This window comes from Strix uralensis, chromosome 2 (assembly GCF_047716275.1).
Source record: "Strix uralensis isolate ZFMK-TIS-50842 chromosome 2, bStrUra1, whole genome shotgun sequence".
NCBI classification, from domain to species: Eukaryota; Metazoa; Chordata; class Aves; order Strigiformes; family Strigidae; genus Strix; species Strix uralensis.
The window spans coordinates 119177062-119198187 of record NC_133973.1 but is presented as its reverse complement, the minus strand read 5'-3'; the positions used below and the strand labels follow the sequence as shown (position 1 = coordinate 119198187).

The following is a 21126-nucleotide window of genomic DNA, read 5'->3' as shown; positions in this document are numbered from 1 at the left end:
CAGGCCTGCGCTTCATCACTGACCAAGAAAAACTACCCCTCCTCCACTGGAGGAAAACATATCTGCCTTAAGGTGCTTTCCAGGTTTATTGACATTCAGCATAGGGCTATTTCAATTTGATCACTAAAAGTGGTGAGACATGATCAGGCATAATCATTAACTGATCTCCATTCATATTCCCTATATGGTACACAATTCGCAGCACGCTCTGGATGAAAGTCCACAGTTCGAGTGGTTCCGTGAACCACAGCTCTGGAACAGAAGTAGCTGTGTCTCCACACTCTGGGACCAGCACAACACAGGACCTGAGCCCTCGCTGTTTGTGCCTGAGTGGACTGGGGGGCGATCCAGTGAGGTACAGCCTGAGCACACACCTTCCTGACCCTAAGGGAGCAGCTTCATTGAGGAAAGGTTTAAACCATTGCCATAGCAGGACCTGGAGCAGTAGCCACAATGAGGTCACCAGGAACGCCTACGAAGGCAAACTTTTGTAGCACTTCTCACTTCTGCTTGTATTTTCAGTCTGCAGAGAGAGCAATACAAGCACACTAATATACAGGTTTGTGTATATTTTTTCCTCAACCTTGCTGGTAGACACGTTCAGAAGACTAGCAGCAATTTCTTTTCACAATGGCAATTAAAAAAGAAAATGTGCTGTGAAGGCAGGAAAGATCAGGAGTTTGCCAGTGGAAGAGAATAGATAAATTAGAGGGCTCAGCTCAAGCCCTCATGCAGGGACAGAGCTGACTAGGTATTTTCTCTCTCCTGTTGCTTGTGCCTGCACCCTGTTAGGGCTCTACTGGTCACACATAAACACACCAACCAACCCAAACCCACCTACAGCACAGACAAACACAAAGGTGTGCTGGCACCTGTGTGATACAGTCTGATACAACAGCAGGAGGAAAACTGCACTGAGTGTAATCTCTGCTCCTAGGAATACCTTTACACCACTTGAAAGAGTAGCTCCATGATACAAAAACAATGAGGCTAATCCATTTGCACTGGTGTGAAAAAAAAAAAAAAAAGAGCAACTCTGAGGTCAGTGTGTCCATAAGATTTTTATCATGGTGAGAAGTGATCCAAGACAGGAAACAGACACAAGTCACTATAGCTAGGCTCTTGTACTACATCCACCTCTTTGACCTTCAGGAGCCCATGCTTTCAGCAGCATCCCCTCCTACAAGCATACTCCCCTGCGCTCAAGAGTTAGGTGTGTACCTCCCTTAGAGTAGGGACAACAGAATTAGGGCATCAGTGCTCTGGCTGGGAGCGAGGGGTGTGTATGGACTATGTGCACTTCGGATGTAGAGTCCCTGATTGAAAAGAAGGTTTTCATAAGCACTTATCCTGCTTAAGATCTCACTAGCATTCACATATAGACTCTTACTTCATTGAGAAAGGTTAAAGTGTTTGCCTTTTATTCAGAAGACTTGTTCCGTTTCCAGTGATACTTTTCCATGTCCTTCAAACCAAAGAGCCCCTAGTTTTATAACAGTGTACCACAAAAAAAGCAAACAAATCAAAACCAAAAAAGTTTCATGATGTGATATAGCATAAAGAAACAAATACAGCTAATACATTAGAGAAATAATAAACATTTACATAAAGTTATGTCTGTTGCTATAAAACTGGTAATATGCGATTAAAAGATTGGTAAGATTACCAGGTCTGCTAGACGTTTAAAGCAAGTCTACTTAGGCTGTATCTATACTGTCATGCTGGTTTTAAGCATGACTTTGTACTCAGGACCTAGCTACCTCAATTATCCACACTGCCATGTGGTGGGCTTTCACACAACTTCCCCTACAGCCAGCAGTGTGTATGCAACATCCTCAAGCTACCCGTTCAGACTCAAGCAGCACTTGCAAAGCTGTAAAGAAGTAGCCTATAGCTGCCTCCTCCCTATGAATATGGTATTACAGGGTTCATCTGCATATGCCTGGTTAAGAAACAAGATACAGTCAGTTGTGTGCTATTAATACCTTAATTAACATGGAATGTTAAGATTTTAGAAAAATATTTTAATTGTCAGTTCACAAGTAAAAACTATCACTATTACAAAACATATTGTAATACTAAAGTATCTAGCTTGGAAAGATTTTTGTTCTTATTGCTGTTGCATGTAGTTTTCAGAAGCTGTGTCAGCATGAAGGTATTGGTGGGTTTCCCACTTGTCATAGTTAACTTGTAAGGGTACTCACAGGAAGATACACTTTCCTATTTAATCCTCACGCAATTTTCACATTTAGGCTGCCCTGGCTTTTTTTCAGACGTGCATAACTGACACCTGACACTACGTATCAAAGTCTCACCCAACTTAAATTGTCTCATATAAAAAATTTCATTTGCAGCCTTTAAACAACAAACATTCACTCCAAAAAGAGTGAACACCAGCATTGACACCATCTTAGCTACTCGAAAAGCCTATAACTGTGTTCTGACAGCTATCAGATATTAACTCATTCATTTCATTTTGTTTGGTTTCTTCCTTATTCTCATGGTTAGGGTGATGTTTTGGATTTCCAGCTTTTTTAGACCTTCTGAGGAAAAATTTTGTCAGTAAGTAACATAATTCGGCCACATTTAAAAGAATGCAAATACTAGACACAGCAATCATGAAAATAGTAAACACTGTCTTTTCAGTAGGTCGAGAAACAAAGCAGTCTACTGTGTTGGGGCAGGGCCAAGCATTACACTTCATTAAACGAGGCATTCGGAACCCATCGTACATGAAATAAAACGCATACATGAAGACTGCTTCAAAGACCAGTCTGAAGAAGATGCTGCTAGTGTATGTCCACCACAAGGAACCCTCAATACGAAACCTCTGTTTTCTGATTTCTTCAATGTCCTTGTATTCACATTTCTGGTCTCCCTTTCTGAACTGCCTTTTCTTCTCGTGCCTCCTGTAAGCTACATGCATGGCCACCAGCAGCGCAGGTGTGGAAACAAAGATCAGCTGCAGGGCCCAGAGTCTGATGTGAGAGATGGGGAAAAAGTGATCATAGCAAACATTCTTGCAACCAGGTTGCAGAGTGTTGCAGATGAAGTCATCTTGTTCATCTCCCCAGACTCTCTCTGCAGCCACAACCAGGATCATGATACGGAAGATGAACAGGACTGTGAGCCATATCTTCCCGATGCTGGTGGAGTGTTTATTTACACCTCCTAAAATGGTATGCAGAGCTCCCCAATCCATTGTCTTGTTTTAATCGTCTGACCTAAGACAAGACAAATAAACAAAACTAAGATTAATCAAGATGAGAAACAAATACCATCAAGCATGTGGTATAAAATAAAGGCAATATCATATAATTGCAGCATGTCCATTGGCTGTGGTAACATTTTGTTGATGCAGTGGTCTTACCTATAAGCAGTCATAAATAATAATCTAATCACATATCAGCAGGTAGTATTTCATTACTTGATTACGCACATGGTATCACATTCATTCAACTTCTAGGTGCATTTGCCAACTGAAAACAACTATTAACCACATTAAGTAGTAGGAAAAGCAGACAGGGGAAATTAATGAAAAAAGCCTTGAATTAAAAGCTACAACTTCTAGTGGTTTGGTAACAGTAACAAAAGAATAGAGAATAGATAATGACATCAGTCAAAAGTAAGGTAGGTGTTATGTCAAAAAATAAAGTGTTAGACAGCAAACTCCTACATAAATTAAGCCAAGTTGGCCCATCCTTAGCTTTAGAGCGTAAACAAGGTTTTCATGAGCACATTCCAGCAATAAAGACAGACCTTGAGGAACGGCTGCTGATGCTCTGCACCTTCCATGAGCAGGTCTGGATAACCTGCATTCACAAATTTATAAAATGTGACTGTAGGGCTCTGTCTTGTTACAGTTCAAGAAAATTCCACAATAGTATGAGGCAATGAAGGTGAAGTCTTAGTCACTATCCATCTAATCTTGAGTTTGATGTTTAAAAATCAGTGCTTAAAGATTCATCCCAAAACTGCATTTCTCTCCAACTACAAAGAGAGCCTAGGGTAACTAGATAAACACGCCTTCATTGCCAATGCCTGTCAGATGATTGATTCCCCCCCCCCCCCCCCCCCCATAACACAGACTGCATTACTCCTAGAATAGGAGAGACATTTCAGAGGCTGGGAGAGTGCTAAAGTCAACATTTGAAGAGTTCAGACAGGCCAGCAGTAGCTCAGACTTTTCAACAGAAGCATATAGTTTCCAGTAGGTGAGTTTCAAAGTACTATGACTGTAATGACTTAAAGGATTTCACCTGTCTCCCACATACCTCCCCCCGAGGAACACCACAATTGTCTGTGTTTGTTCAGCTTCCACAAACAACAGCCTTTCACATAGAGCATTCAGAGGCATTTTGGCCCACCTCCCCCCCACCCCTCCACTTCAGATGGATTTACAGAAAGTTTGCAAGCTATGCTGAATTCAGCATTTCTTGTGCCTATCAGCCAGGACCCTCTAAAAGTGCTCACAGACCTGTTTGCTCTGAAATTCCTCATGAAGGTTTTTATTTCTCAACTTCATTAATTTCTTTGCATCTCAGAAACCATTTTTCTTTGGCATTTACAGTACAGGGCACCAATAAGCAAAATCACATTTTCAAGTTTTCTAGAGAAGAGCAGTCACTGGTGCAAAGGCCATCATATCCATCACGTGACAGAGTTTTTAACATTTTCCTAACGCTCAGCTGGGTCACACTGCATAAGGAAGAAAATGAAGACATTTCTTTGCAGTTGTCTTCCACATCACAATCCCATTCCGAGTAATGTCAAAAACCTTTCTGCTTTACAGCAGAACTACATATAATCAGTAGCACACAATAATACAGAGCATCAGTCAAAGTACACAACTGCTCAGGGAAAAGGAGGACATTTAATTGTCATATGAGTGCAAGGTTTGGGTTTTTTTTTCTTGAGTTATTGGAATGTAAGTGTAATCTCCCTTTACTGGTCTCAAACTACATTTCTCTCAGGTCATGCTGGTTGACTGTGTGGGGTTATACTTCAGGAGGTGAAAAACAACAGGGGGACCCAAGATTTTCTTCAGACTGGAAAGAACCTTTCCTGAGCCTCCTTCAGGATGCAGAATCTGTGTGGGCTACTACCCCTGTATCAGTCTGAAAACAGTCCTGGAAGCAGAGTTAGCTTCTTATCCTGCTAGGTTATTTTTCCAAGAAGAAAGCTTGTATTTGTTTCCACCCCTTTTTTACCATTTAATTGTTCATCAATCAGAGCAGCCTTTCTTTCAGGATTTGTTTTGGAGATCATTGTATGTTAAACAGAGGAACAGTTACAACTTTATTAGTGTTTTATTAGTGTTCTCTGTTACTATTATACACACATTGCAATTACAGTACTTATAAAATGATACTACAACTAAGTATTATGACTAGAAATACTTATGCACACCTGAATATAAATCCTGTAGAAGACTGGCACCATGTAAACTGTGGCATTACACACACCATTCACCCATCCTTTAACTCCAGACTTCTTGCATTTCTTCTCTCAGTCACTGTTCCTTCTCCCTGCCTGTCAGCCACCTCCTTACAGTGTGGAAGGCTGAGAAGTGGAACCTGTATACCCCTTCCTCATAAGCCCCATTTCTTACGCTTCACATCTCACTGTACACCAAAACTGCTGCCTTTCTGTTATCACAGCTTCACAAGGATTTGTTTCCATATGGAATCACTCCTTCCCGTCTCCCTGTGCAAAAGGGGATTCAAAATTCAAGTGTCTCAGGGTGTAGTTAAAAGGTACCTTGCTTTCAGTGGCAAAGTTAGCTCAAAATGATTCCCCACCACTGTTTGCTCCTGAGGTCACACTGCGGTTCATCTCCTGCAACTTTGAGGGTACATTATAAACCAGGTGGCTTGTTCAAAAGTTATTCTCAGTACTGGTATGTTTTAGGTTTTTTTAAACCCAATCCGTTTCACCAATCTGCTTTACAGCACAGACCCACAGAGCATCTGAAAAGCACAACTTCATTTAAAAAACAGGCTGCAAATTGCATGGGTAAGAACGAGCGGTCAGTGGGGAAGAGGGGCTGGCAAAGCTTTATTGCTGAGCACAATACATCGTGAAACTATACTCTTCATCTGACTTGCTCCATCTCCTTTGAGTATATTGTGTTTGCTAAGCCAAAACATGGTGCTTCAATTCTAGCAAAAGCATATCTGTACCTGGATCAGTGCAGAAAAAGCCACACTTTGCAGAGGCAGCCTTTCACCCCAAGTCTCCTAGAGACATTTTCTCTCCTTCCCAAAAAAGCCTTTGTCTTTCCTATCTGCCCAAACTCTCCCCCCCTGCACCATTCCCACCTACCTTTCTAAATCCTCCATCTCTTCAGCTCCTCCTGCCATCATCCTCTATTCTTTCTGCTGCTTGCCAAGCTAGTCACCAACCTTTGCCCCTTTTTGCTGTACCCTCATGGCCTCTCAGGCTTGTTTTTATGCTGGTGGAAAGTCATATGATTTCTGGGACACTCCAGAGTGATACAGGCACTGATCAGATACCAGTAAAGTCCACCTTCTCCCTGAAGGGTGGCACAGTTAAGATTGTAGGGACATACTCAGGCAGCCTGAATTCCATCCAAATACTTTGGCCCCAGCATTTCCTACTAGCTGGCTTTAAACACACAGTGACCCAAGCAGAATTTAAGTTAACAGAGCATGGCCCTTCACGCTATTAAAACATCAGTACAGATCACTCCAGCTAAACATCAAGTTTGGGCTATCTGATGTGTTTGGGCTAATACTGATGTGATGGCTCATTTACTCTTAACTTACTAAAAAGCTAAGATGTAGACTCATGATTGTAGGCTATCTTTCCTCCAGATACTTGCTTTTAAGACCTTTTAACTAGCAAGTAAAATATTAACTGTCTTGCTGACCAAAGAAGAAGAAAGCAGGAAAGCTACTTCCTTTTAATGGGTAGTAACGCTTATTTTCAGATCCAGTCCAGATACTACTTTTATGTGGGCAAATCCAGCTAAATACCTACAGAAATAACAGTATGTTGACAGTTAAGGCCTTACCTGCTTTGCTGGTCTCAGAAGCACAGTACAAGTTAGACGTTAAAGCTCTGGTGAATTTTTTTTTTTTTTAAATTACAGTAGGAATAAGGATAGGGACTCGCTATAAAGGAAGAAGCTGAGAAGAGCAGAAAATAGCTGAAGTCAATGAGGTTGAATAACTAAGCATTTAGAACCCATTCTAACATGGGAGTGTATTATCTTTAAGTGTTACATTTTCCTTAAAAAAAAATTGCAACTGGGCATGAAAATAAGCCTTTTCAAGCCTCAGCACAGATCTTTGCTCTGCTACCAGCTGAACCTTCTGTTCCATTTCAACAATTAGAGGATCACAATAGCATATGGCTGTTACAGTAGGAGTTAAAAAACAATCATAAAAGATCACCATGTGCCACTGAAAAGTTAATTATGAGGGAAACTGTTCTATATGATCACACAACACAGAGACACATAAGCAGATGTTCTGGTTTGGGTTTGTTTTTTGTTGGAGTCTTTTGTTGTTTTGTTTGTCACTAGTAGGTTAGACAGCAGCAAGAGAACTACAGCTTAACTATTTCTGTAGTTCTCCAGCTTCTGGGCAGTGTTTTGAGCTCTGTGCTGCCATGGCTAGAATGCCTTCTACTTTAACGTTAGCTCCTATAAGCCTACATTAAAAGGAAGGCAGACCGTGGTGCATACAGCCAGTGAAAATCCCTCCAATTCACAACAGTGAGGACAATTATCATTGAGCTCCTGTGTCGTTAACAGACTTTTTTCACTCTTTTACACAGACTGGGAAATCATTAGTCAATGGTTAAATCCACAGCTTCAGCAAACCACAACTAGAATACAGTAAAGGTAAAAACAAGGTAAGATACATTCCTTTCACATACATAGCACTGTGCTTGCTGCTATAGGATAATCAAGCAAACAAGTAGTCTTTAGCAAGTATTACGATATTTGCTTATGCTATAGGAACATCTAGGAGTCCCATTCAGGAAGAGTTTCACAGTATGCTAACTTACACATAAATTCAGAGTAATTATACCCTTCTCCCCACAGCTACAAATTGGATACCAATTTACTTTACTAGAATTACACAGAAATATAGAGGGTATTCATGATGTCTCCACTCCTATGAGAATTTTAGTGTAGGGTGTACCAAGAGTTACCAGTTTGGTGTGACACCCCACCACTTTTAGTAGTAGCTCCAGATACTGATACAAGATCAGCAGTCTGCCAAGACAAAAGTCACTTTATCCCATGTGGGAATTCGTTAACTGAGATAATCTTTAAGCAAAAAAAAAAAAAGCACTGGTCCTGATCATCCCTCCCCACCCTCCAAGCTGGGGACAAAGGTAACTCAGAACCCAAGAGCAGCAGTTCTAATGCAGAATTTTTTGCCACAGAAAAGCTTCAAAACTTCTAAACTGCATCAGGCCCAAGATCATGACCAAAATTATTTTATGACCCAGCTTCACACAAGAAGTATTGCTGTATGTTGAGGTCTAGTGTGCATTGAAAGGCCCTGCTGAGATCATGACCTGAAGGGAAAGTTGTAAGCAGTTAGCACTGGGAGCACTAGATCTATAGGGGCTGATACCAGCATCAAGGTGTATTAGAGCAGTACGTGCTGTTTTATACCCACATTTGAAGAACACACATATCTGGATTTCAGCAGGTTTGTATCAGCATACCTTCACCCTGCCAACCTGGGGTCTAGTTTATTGCTAAGCAAAACAGCAAGCACTTAATTACTAACGTATCGATTTTGTTATTCTTATTGCTGAGTTGGTTCTGGTATTGTACCACAAGAACAGCAGCATTGCCAGGTCCAAACCAAGGAAGCTTCTAATAGATACAGATTAACATCTTCAAAAACCAGCATCCTTTTATTTCACCAAGAAAGGCTGCCATACATGCTACAGCAATTACTTGCTAACTCTCTCAGACTTCCTACCTAAATGTCAGCCTGCCCCATGCCTCAGTTTCCCAGACATTAAACTGGGGATAACAAAATCTCACCATCTCACAGGGCTATTCTGAAATGCTCCTCTACAATTACAGGCTTCACAGACTCATACTTTGTTATCAGCAGACCAAGACAGATAAGTGCCAGTACAAAGCTGGAAGTAAAGAGCTTGAATTCAATCATCCTGGATGTTCCTGCTACCTGAAAAAGAATACAGCTCCCTACACTGCTGTAGCTTTAATGCAGAGTTCAAATTGTAACAAGATGCAGCTTTGAACTCAGACTTTGGCAACTAAAATCCTTTAATTTCACTATTATAGGCAGCTTCCAGCTATTTTAATTTTACAGCGGTACATTAAAAACTTCAAGGAGCATGCAGCTGGAACTCTATGAAATATGAACAACTCCACTTCTTTCCTAAAAAGTTGAATAAAGATCAAAAGAGCAGTCTAACAATCACAAAAGCCTGTGCAGTTCTCTCTAGTAGCTCTTAAACTTTGTTCTGAACACCTATCTCCAGATCAGAGTGGAAACTGGAGAACAGAAGAGCCATGACAGAGAGATTACAGTGTATCTGATTTGACACAAGAACAGGCAAAGACTAATCAGGAACAGGAAACCTGACAGTTGCAGGTCTGAACACTGCAAGCATTGTATTTTTCTTCTACTCAAGTTTATGAAAACAGGAGGCATTCTTTGCTCTAATTAAACCTAGTGTGAAACTCAGATATGGCCCTTAACACAACAGATTAGGACTCAATATGTAGGCAGTCAAGTGTTAAAAAAAGTATACTAGTTAAGTATCAACAGCATTAAGGGTTCAGTTCTATCCACGATGATCCCCTTATGACTGTCCCATATTCATGACCCTACATGAGTTTTAAGTCATTTTCCAAACATGTTTGGAAATACCCATAGCTATTTTACTAGCCTACAACTGTAAATGGAGGATAACCATCCTTCAGAACACCTCTGCACAAAATTCACTCCACTTGTGGAAAAACAGGAAATCAGAAGTGCCAGTAACACGTGAAGGCATAACAAGACAGTGCAAGTCCTATTAGAATTTGGTCCATCAGCCATTTTCCTCCCCGTAAACCTCTCCTTCAAAATGGGCTTTAAATTTCTCTCTTTGAAAGGAAGTAAAATTCCTGAGGACTATGTCTTCACTGATGCAAGTGTCCTATTTACCATATTTTTAAAGAAAGTTTTATACACACTGTGCCCTGCTCCCAGTTATGAAACTAGCAACTTTTTAGTTATGAAACTTTAATGTTTGTTTATTTTAGCCTGTCATTTAATTCCCATTTCCTTCTCCCCAGACTTAGGCAAATGTCTACATCCCCTCTGCAAATCTGCCCACTCCCATTTCAATGTAATATTTCCTACAAAATTGGCAAGTGACTGTCCTCCACACACAGACAGAACTTGCACATTTTTGGAAATGCTAATTAAATTTATAAACACTAAGATTTTATACTGCAATGCAGCTTCTCCTTGAGTACGTATTTTGTTATAATTTCTTTCATCAAAAGTAGAGACAAAAGCAACTTTTTCCCTTTTAAAAAGATCTATTACAGGAAGAAACATTTTTATGAGATAAGAAATGGAATTAGTTTTCAACTTTCTTTTATCAACTAATAGGAGATGTGTTTCTCTTTTTCCACATTCCTTCTGTTTTGACAGCATGTTATCTCTCCTCATACATCATCACTTCAAGTTTTTCCTTACACAAACTGGTGTTCAGCCAGGCAAGAGTCACAGTTCTCCTCCTTTCAGATAACTCATCAATCATCATAAAATAACAATTAAAAGCAGTGAGGAACAGAACAAGGGAAAACGTCAAAAGAAAAAACAAAGATTCCACCCATGCTCCTGTCTGGCGCAGTTTCTGGAATCACTGATTTCAATGGAACTGTTCACACAAATAACAGAAAGAAGCAACTTGTAAAGCATCCTCTTTACTCACAGGTACCAACTGAGCTTATCCAATGTCTTATTAAAAACTTGTATGTATATCTGAGTGCTGCTATTTTTCCAGTTAGAGATAGTTGCTATACCCTTTTCACTGTAGAATTACTTTCTGCACAAATTAAATGAGGTTACCCAACTAATCTACTTGGGTTATGCTTCAAGGGATGCAAAACAGCACCACAGTCAGAGGCCCAAGCTTCAGAAAGCTGAGAGGACTAGCCTCTGTCAGAACAGAATTAATTAATCCAGATAAATATTTTAATTCATGGCTTTTTATTGTTCCATTTTTAGCTCTGTGATATGTAGCCCTACCAGTTAGGAGACTGACAGTTCTGGGGACTGAAGTCTCCCAGAAACCCTGATACATGTGGTAGAGGTACAACCTCATGGCTCTGCAAACCTGTTGGAAATCCCACCTGGAAAATTACACTGCAATGCCTAGTTGACACATGGAGGTGCCTCCTTCTTCCAGGCTGAGGCTTAGCCCACCATTGCCTTGTCCTCTGAGCTGAGCCTAACACAGTCACAAGCACATCCTTCTGCCTGCTGCCTTTCCTCTGGGGCTCTTCAAGGCAAGTTCCGGGCAAGCAGGGTTTCCAGGCTTAACGGTGGAGAGTAAGAGATACCAGAAACCACATACAACTTCTTTAACAAAATCAAGCATTAAAATACATTTTATTCTGCTCTCAACTCAGTGCACACACATACATTGTGGTAATCCTAAACAGAATCTGGGCCCACATCCTCATATCATTTCACACAGGCCACAACCAATAAAAACTCCTTAATGATCAGAGTCACAAAACCTGTGTTTAAAAGAACATTCTTAAGACAAAAGGCCACTTCCTTCTTTCAACCCCTTGCCTGTTCTCTTGAAGTATTTCCAGGCTACATAGTGATAACTAACGGAGCACAAGACAAAAAAATTAATTCTTCTATTGGGGACAGAAAGAAGAAGAGAGATTCTGAAGATTGGAAACACAACACTCAATCTAGGAAAGCCCAAAGACAGGAAAAACAGCCATTTCCAGCACACCACAGGAACACGGTCAGCTACCAGCTACTGCCATCAGCTAAGCAAGCACTCCTGCCCTCACTCCAACATGTCCCTCGCATTTTGTTTAAGTGCTTGAGTACTCATTCCTTGTGCGATCTTATCCAGCCCTGATACTCAGAAATGCATTTATTTCTGAGTCATACCTCTAATTTCCTATTCCCCCTGTAATTCTGAGGAATGTTTCCAGTGTGTGATCAGACACTCACAGGACCTGTCAGTTTTACTGATGCAAGCTGTTTACCTTCACGAGGCTCTCTTAACATCTGTAGGCGTGTCGCAAATTACCTGTAATTGCGGAAGCCTTTATTTTGCTTGGTGTTTAGCTGGTCGGGTACTTCACATAGCGTGCTTAGAGAGAGCTGTTGGGAGAATATGAATTAAAACAGAGAGATTGTTAGGAGTTAAATGGATAATCAACAGCGGCAAGAGTATTCCCAATTAACGCCGGGCGCGGGGTTCAAGCACCCCCCCTCATGCTTAAGTTCGGCAAGCGAAACCGAGAGCTCCCTAGCCGAGCAGGGGTGAAGCCTGTCGGGCACGGGGGTGCAGCGGGCACGGCGCCCCGCGGCCGGCCCCGGCCCGTCTCGGCGGGCGGCCCCGCTCCCGCCCCGCGGCGGGCAGCGCCACCAGAGCTCCCGGCTCCGCTGCGGAGGGCCCCGGTCCCGCGTTGGGGCGCACCAAGTGTGGCGGCAGCAGCGCGGGGGGACGGCGGATCCGGCCAGGCCAGGCCAGCCCCGCCGCACCGGCCAGCCCCGCCGCACCCCCCAACCCTGCTGCCGCCGGGCCCCCGGCAACGGCCTCCCCGCCGCCGGCCCAGCCCGGTCCGGTCCGGTCCCGCCGCGCCCCTCACCTGCCTCAGCCGTAGGGGGAGGTCAGCCCCGCCGGGAGCTCCCGGGGCCAGGCACCGCGGGTGGGCAGCGGGACTCAGTGTGGGGCTGGCGGTGCCGGAGGAGCGGCCGGTCCCAGCCTCGCCGCCCCGGAGCTTTAAGGTCCCTCCCCGTTCACCTGCCGCCGCTTTGAACCCGCCCCTCGCCCGCCTCCGCCCGCGCCCGGCTCCTCAGGCCGCCGCGGAGGCGGTGGGAGCCCGGGGCGGGGCCGGGCGCCCATCCCCGGTGTTGTACGGAGATCAGGGCTTTGAATGTGAGGGAAAAACAGCCAAAATAAAGGGCGGGACGGCAGAAATAAGCCTGGAAGAGCGGGCAGGAGGGCAGGGGGTGGGGGGCGGCGAGGGGCGTCCATCCCCGGCCGCTTCCCACCGCCCGGGGGCTGGTCTGAGGTTGCACGGGGGGAGCGTGATGGGAAGGCAGGACGAGATAACAGTATGTGTGTTTTGTCAGAGGAAATGCATATCAGTTTAAGATAATAGGGTCGTGTTTCCATCTTGTCAAATCCAGGTATTCAAAAGGACCTTGGGACAGAAAAAACCCCAGGCCTTTTCTCCTGCAAATCATTAAGGAATTAGTGGCCAAACACAGAATGAAGAGCAAGTAGTTTCTGGCTTTTTGAGGTTTGTTTTCAAGTGTGATTGAAATGCTACAGCAGTGCCCTGCAAACTCGCAGGCTTTCACGGGGCTGCAGATATTTGTCAGTGCAAAGACCTATTTTGGAAAGTTTTCTGTTTCCAAGGAATACAGTTGCTGAGGAAACAATTTACTTTGGGTTGAAAAATCCCTGCTCAAAACTGCATTCTCCATCTTGCACACATGCACATCAAACTAAATAAATGGTTTCTAATCCTCATAACTAAATTTCCAAAGAAAATGTACAGCACAACTGCAACAACAGTACATTTGCTCAGGCTTTGTATGAAAAATGCATGTGTTTGCACTTGTTTAGAGTACCAGTGTAAGGGCTCGAATGATTTCCAGCTAAATTCTTCTGCCCTTTAACTCCACTTCCCGGAATAAAAATAATCCCAGGGAAAATCTTTTGCAAAAGTCAATGACTTAATTGATCTCATGCTCAGGAAAAAGAGGTAGAAATTTCTAGCACAAGCAACTCAATCTTATACTTGAAAGATAAGAAATCGCCATCCACTTGGTTTAAACATTAGCCTCTGTGGAGCTTGTCTTTCCTTCACCACTCCTTCCTATCCTTGCACTTAGATCCATGGAACCTGCAGGTTAGGAACATAGGGGAATTGATGTTGGAAGGGATCTCAGGAGGCCTCTAGTCCAACCTCCTGGTCAAAGCAGAGTCAGCTCTTATCTCAGATCATTCAGTAGTTACACCCCTCCATGGGGGACCCAGCACTTGTTGCAGCTGGAGCCAGTTCATCGCAGCAATTGTAGGATCAGGCCCAAGGTATATGATGCTACGCTGAGCTAGACAAGCAATAAATACCTGAGGCCTGAGTCTTCCTGAGTTCACTGACTTCCGTGGGAGTTGTGTGTTCAGATGACGTTCAAGGTTTGTGTGTATAGCGTGTATGAGGAAGATAGGTGGCTCTGGACCTGGCCATGTGTCTGCACTTCGCAAAAGGGGAAGCCCATCCCCTAACGTAAGAAAAGCTTTAGAAGAGACATCTGAAACTCAAATGCTGTTCCCTTTCCAGTCACCTTCCAGTCACCTTGATTCAATGAGCTTGAAAAAGTAAAATATGTCCTATCTCTGTTATTACAAGGTCAAAATACTTTAAACATTGGGTGTGTTTAACTGCAGTGGAGGATTTTGGGTTTTGTGCTGGTTTTCAAGGCTGTGTTTGCTGCCAGAAAGAGGGGTTTTTTGCAGTAAGCAAAGTATTATGAAAAGTTAGTGGAGACAAAACCCTATGGGTCTCACTGTAAAATTACCTAAAGGAGATGAGCCACAGGCAGGGGTACAGCATGGACCTCTCCTTACACCAGGTCTTCACTGCACTGCCTTCAGGAGGGTATTACAGTTGGAGGCAAACACCTCCTATTTATCCCAAGGCAGAAAGACCCAGTTCTAGCAGCAAAGAAGAAGTCTTTAGTGATGTTCTGTGTTTCAAAAATGGGGCAGTGTCAAACCAGCTGTTCTTTAGCTGGAATCATGGTGGGGAGCACCGGGTGAATGGGTGGTGGGGAGCAAGGGGCCAGGTTCTCCTCTGCTGGGTACTTTTTTCACCTCTCGTCTATTGAATGCTACTTCTCTGACCTGGTAACATCAACATGCTCTTTGATTATAAGTGAGGATGCAAAGGACACTAGATAGAAAGAATGAGAAAGTCAGTGCTGGAAATTTAAGGAATAGAAGAAGAGTGTCCTAGTTTTGATCCCAGGGTTTTCTCTTTAATTATGGGGGAAAAATGAAATATATTTAGTAATTGACTACTTAGTAATCAGAGCTAAATTGTACTTATTCCCTTACAGATGAGGAATGTTTTGTGTATTATTTAGCCAGCATATAAGAAGTACTGTTTGATAAACCTGTGAAATAAATAACGTGTGAATTGATTACGTTTGAATGATGACAGCCCCTCCTGTAATAGTTGCAGCTGTGCACTGTAATGTGCATGAGTATTTTTTGTTTGTTGTCATGATTTTTAAGTAAAAAGGGAGAAGAAAAGGATGGTTAAACATAGAAACTATCTACTATTGACATATAAACAAAGAGAAAAATTAAAGTTACAGGATTCAGAAATTCTGTGTCACTGGATGCCTTGCATGATAAGGCAGATACAAAAGAAACGTATTTATAAATACATTTTTTTGAAAATAAGTAGAGATAGTTGTCACAATATAATATTGAGGACCAAGCAGCTCTAGGTATAAAGTCAAACTTTAGGATAAGGCCAGTCTCTTTGGTAGTGCATATCATCATCTGTAAGGTCATAATCACAGGCAAGGCTGACTATCCTGTAAGAGCATTTAAATCACAAGCACCCTTTTAAAAATACTGACATAGGTGAAGTTTTCCTCCTGACCACTCTAATCAAACCAGAGTCTAAGATGACTAGAACTTTTGACTGAAATTTTGACTTCATTTTCATGTATTTCATTAGACTGAAGATTTGTACAAGTCCAACTTCTCAGTCTTCTTATTATTCAGAAATTATAAAAAAGGAGAAAACAACCCATGAGACAGTTTCTTTTCCATTTTCCCATGGAAGACCACTGCTCAAACACTATAGTGAAGACTGGAAGTGGGAGGTTTTTCTCCCTGAAAATTTCTGATTCCTTTCCAAACCTTCGTATCTCTGATTAGACTTTTTTTGCCTTCTGACTATTGAGCAGTTCAGAGGGGGAAAAACAAAATAAAGTCCAGTCCCTCATTATGAAACTTGTGCAAGTGTGTCTCAAAGTGCCTGCTCTCCTGTGTCACATTTATTAGAGGACAGCAAGCATGCATGTGGTACTGCTAGTATACACTAAATCTTGGATCAAGCCCTGTCGGTGTTTTATGCTGCTCAGGAAGCTGCTCTTCTTCAGCTTTTATTTTCAGTTTAATTTACTGGCCAGCATTCCTACAGGGATTGTGTTGGCCCTGATTTACACACTCTCGGCAAATCTCAAGACCTCATCTAGCCAGAAATGACACCCAAAGAGTCACTTCCTTTTCAATATAATTAATTTAATGACAATATGAGTATCATGAAGGTTGCCCATGTAATATCACTGTTTATTAACCATTACAACTCCTCAAGCATTTGTACTGCTCTGACAAGCAGTGCTTTTTCCCACCTGCAAGGGCCTTACAAGTGCTCTTGCAGGACAATTAGGATTGCACTTGCCTTGCATAATAGGGCAGTTGACTGTCTCCATTATCTTTTTGACCTCAGATTGTCCTCATCAATGAGACCTTCCTTTTTTTTATTTTCAGTTAACTGACATTCATGAAATATCCCAAGAGAAACATCCTAGGTGCTTTCCTGCTCAGGTAACTTGGCAATCTCATCTATGTTCCCTGCTTGTGGAGGCAGAAGAAGGAAAAGGAGAGAGCAAAAAAATCACACCAACCCCAAATGATATGGGGGAACCAACAAAAGGGGGTGAAAACGGTTCCTAGCACTGCTAGTACATGACCAGCCTGACTCATGCCCATCCATAATAATATCCATAATAATTTACACTTTTTACCTCAAAATGGACATAGGCAGCTATTTTAGTACGTAGCCATGCTCTTCCAGGACACCACTGGAAAGTGTATCTCTCCTGCATGCTAGGTAGGGTAGACTAAATCATCGTCAGGCACCCATCAAAGCCTCTCAGTTAGTTTCTTAAGACAGCTCTGGATATCCAGCATCACCTTGATTTGAAGGGCAGAGCTTTCTCCATCCTCAGGCAGCCTAGTAGTTTCTGCAACACTATTGCTAATTTGGAAGCTGACAGTTTCCTTCTCCCCACCCCTTTGGTTTATTACAAATATTTCATCAGACCAGTTGTAGTCTGCCGTGTCCTTCTTTGCTCTGGGCAAAGTGGGACAAGAAAGGCCGTCAGCAGTGATGCACAGTTGCTGTTGTGGTGTTTCTCCTGGAGTGGGCAGCTGCAGCACTCCAGTGGCACCTAGCCCAGGCTCTAGAAGGACCCATGGAGGCTTCCAGCTCATTTAATTGGTTCGTTGTTCCCTGGTTTGATGTAGTAAGTTCGTTGTTCCCCAGTTCAACTTAATTGAGTCATTGTTACCTGATTTCACTGGCTGATTGCTGCCTGACTTGATTTAATTAATTACTGCATGACTTACTGAATCAGCAAGGTTCTGCTGCTAACTGCCAGCATACCTTATGGCTCCTAACCCATGCTGTCTACACCTCTGCCCCTTCATCTATACCAACCTGCTCTTCTCGGGACCTGCTCTCCTCTAGCCACATCCTCTGTTCCCTTCCTGCTTCTTCATTCTGTTCTGTAGCATTTCCCCAACCCAAGGAGTTTCTCTCACTCATCCTCTAATCCTCCTCATCCTTCTCCTCTGCTTTTCCCTGGGTTTAGCCCTGGGCCTCCCTCCAGCTTTCCTCTCAGAGCCCTCACCATGGCATCCCACAGTACCCCTCCCTGCTGTGATTCCTCTAAAACTGCTCCTGAGCTCCCCCAAAGGCTTCACATTTCACTTGCTTCATGTCCCCCAGATTGCACTTCTTATAGTGGGATTTTTTTGTCCTATTCTGCCTAGTAATCCTACACAAGCAGCAGCATTTGTCGGGTGCTCTCCTTTTTTCCTTCATTTCCACTACTTGCCTGTACCCAGTTTTCTCTTCCTTTAAGGTATCATCCAGAAGCCTCTCCCCTTGTTGCATGTTGCCTAGCATCATCCAGGCTCTTGGCTCTTCTTTCTTCCTTCTCTTCCCTAGATCCATTCAATTCCTTTGAGATTTCTGTGTCCACTCTAAAGATATCTTTTCTGATTGCTCCTATGTCATACTCTAGCCTTTTGTTTTCACTTAATATGTTCTGATGATGGTCCAGGTTTCTCACTGACCCTCCACTCTGTCTCTCACTTCATTCCCCAATCTCCCCAGATCTCTTTCACGTATCCCTCTGCATTTCCCTGTCTCTATTCAGCAGAAACATGAGAGATAGTTATATCTTGTCCTCTTTTCTCTGCTGTTCTGCTCCACTATCCATCTGATGTCAATGGTAGGAGTAGGCACGTGCTTCTGCAAGCAGAGAATTACAGTTTTTCAGAGTAGGTGTGTCAAGTTGTAAGCGTGCATTTAAATTAACAATCAGCGTGAGCCCAGGCTTCCCCTTGGCCACTGCAGTGCATACAGGTGAAGTCAGCTCTACCTGTGCTGTCTTTCCAGTCTGCACAACATCTTGTGTGAGCATGTATCCCTCCTGGCTTTGCATTGACCGGGCCTTGTTGGCCTTGTCATACTTTCTGGCCTGTCCTAACTCTCTGTATTTACCTATTTTCTCTTTTTCTTATGTTGTCAAGTGCCTCGGAAGAAAGTCCAGAAAGGATTGCTTGTCTCTCCAGTGTAATCCCCATCACTCAGTGGCCAACTGGCAGACAGCTGGCTTCTGTATTCCTGGGAACAGATTCAGGGTGTGTTGCCCCTCCTTCCTCTGGCTCTCTCTTTTCACTAATGTGTCAGTGTTTTCTTGAAGAGAGGATTTAATTGTCTATAAAGAAATCTCTTTCTTCCCCTCCAGTCTTTAAGGGACTTTACTCATCCTACACTGCATGGCTGATGGTCTTCAATTTCACATGCAGTGAATTAACCTGCCTCTGTGTTGCTTTACATGCATGTAAAAGACATTGGATTCCTAGGGCATTTTTGTTCAGACCCTTTTGGTTTTCAGATGACAGACTCCATTGATTTCAAATACCTAAGAACCTTGGAAGATGCTTTGGGAGAGCTGGGACTTTGGCTTTTTAAACATCAGCCACACAAGTTTTCTTTTCACCAAAACCTGTTTGTTTCCTTCAGCTACAAATTAATTTCTGTTTGTTTCTTTTTCTTGCAGGATCCTGAACCTGAGTACAGTTCTCTAAGGGAGACCTGTCAGGGTCTAGGGCAGGGCAAGATACACAGCTTCTGTATACCCTGGTTAATGCAACGCAGTTGTATTCCCGCTGCTCTAACATCCATTCTCTCCCCTATTTAAGCAACTCACTTTGAATTAATCTTTACAGGTCTTCCTATTGTTGGCTTCAGCTCATTTGCTTCAATTTACAAAGGCCATCTGACTTTACAGATGATACAGATACTGGCAGTCCCCCTCGCATTACTAGTATATGAACCCAGCCCTGTTCTCATGAAAGCTGGTGCCAGACCTCTCATAAAATGTTATAAGAACAGGACTGGGCCACAGGCTCTTCGTTCCATTCTCCATGACAGTAATTAAAATAACATTAAAATTAGCTCTAGAATTAGCAGGTGTCAGACTCTTCTTGACATCTTCCTTCCATTTTGTAAGGTGTCTTTCTGATAGTGGTTCCATTCACTGAGCTGATATGCAAAATACGGTTGTTCTAGGCTTTTCATAGTGTGGAGCACACATTAAGAAAGAGAGAAATGGGGACAACTGCCCTTGGATGTACAACCAGCCTTTCTATTAGTATTTGCAAAGCACCCCTGTGTCAAGAACAATAGCTGCATAGATGGTTAACATAAAAAAGCATTCATGGCACTTTACTTTTATTTGGTGTGAAGTATTTTGTCCTTTTCTAAAATGTTAATGACAGCCTAAAGTTGTTCCCTGTTTCAGCCCCACCCTGCACTTCAGAGACTTCTGCAGTTTGGGAATACACTGATACCAAGCACTCTGTACTTCCTTCAGAAATTGCAAGTGAAGGTAAATCTGTGCAAGTCACTTCACTGCAGGGTTATCAGAGGTTTTAATTGGTATCATTGATGTAAGTATCCTGGTGTCAATATGCTCTAATAAAGAGGTCAGAGATTAAAAAACCTACAAAATTATTTATGCAAATGAGGTGGTGGGACACTGGAGCATGTTGCCCAGAGAAGCTGTGGCTGCCCCCTCCCTGGCAGTGTTCAAGGCCAGGTTGGACGGGGCTTTGAGCAACCTGGTCTAGTGGAAGGTGTCCCTGCCCATGGCAGGGGGGTTGGAACTAGATGGTCTTCAAAGTCCCTTCCAACCCAAACCATTCTATGATGATTCTAAGATTTTATCTCAAACTGAGAAACAAACAAAAAATCAGATGTAACCATTTTGATGCATTTGCGTGCAGTGAAGGAACTGTTGCCTGCCGCATGGTGTAGCAGCATGGTGTAGCCTGGTGGATCACTTCTGTAGTCCCGTCCCCCACTACCAAAAGCCCCCACCACTCACACAAACACAGCACACATTGTGACATGGTTCTTCCCTTTCACATGGGTGGTGTGTAGCTCAGAGAGGTCACCCCATCACCTGGAATGGTTGTGCCACCTTCCACAGTGTGCAGATGCAGTACCTGGAGCATGGACAGGGGAATGGGTTGCTGGTTTTCTCCACAGTGTGTTATGAGGTATCCTCCAAGACGCAGTCATGAAAGGCAGTACTGGTTACGTACTGGGAGGTAGCTGATGTCTTTTTTCCCCCACATATGGAAATCTGAAGACTTTTCTCTCTTCCTCTCTCTTCATCCTGTAGTTTTCCTTCCTCTCCATTTCAGTTTACAGGAGTCTGGTGAAGGACAAGATGTTTCTCTGTATTGCTCTGATGGGAATCAGGATCACTGGGTGGGTGCATGACTTCACCCCATGTC

General features: G+C 43.0%; 1 protein-coding gene across 3 annotated transcripts; it reads right to left on the bottom strand.

Moving 5' to 3' along the window:
- Positions 1 to 1398: 1398 nt before the first annotated feature.
- On the bottom strand, positions 1399 to 13020 carry LOC141940253 (gap junction beta-6 protein). 3 transcript variants are annotated; one of them, XM_074861029.1, is made up of 3 exons: positions 12866 to 13020; positions 12301 to 12374; positions 1399 to 3224 (listed from the first exon to the last, which is right to left on the bottom strand). In XM_074861029.1, exon 3 carries the CDS (start codon positions 3200 to 3202, stop codon positions 2411 to 2413), a length of 792 nt encoding a protein of 263 aa, XP_074717130.1. In that variant the 5' UTR covers positions 3203 to 3224; positions 12301 to 12374; positions 12866 to 13020; the 3' UTR covers positions 1399 to 2410. The 3 variants fall into 3 exon arrangements, with proteins under 3 accessions (XP_074717130.1, XP_074717131.1, XP_074717132.1); XM_074861030.1 differs by lacking the exons at positions 12301 to 12374; positions 12866 to 13020 and adding an exon at positions 6325 to 6359; XM_074861031.1 differs by lacking the exons at positions 12301 to 12374; positions 12866 to 13020 and adding an exon at positions 3760 to 3814.
- Positions 13021 to 21126: the final 8106 nt, after the last annotated feature.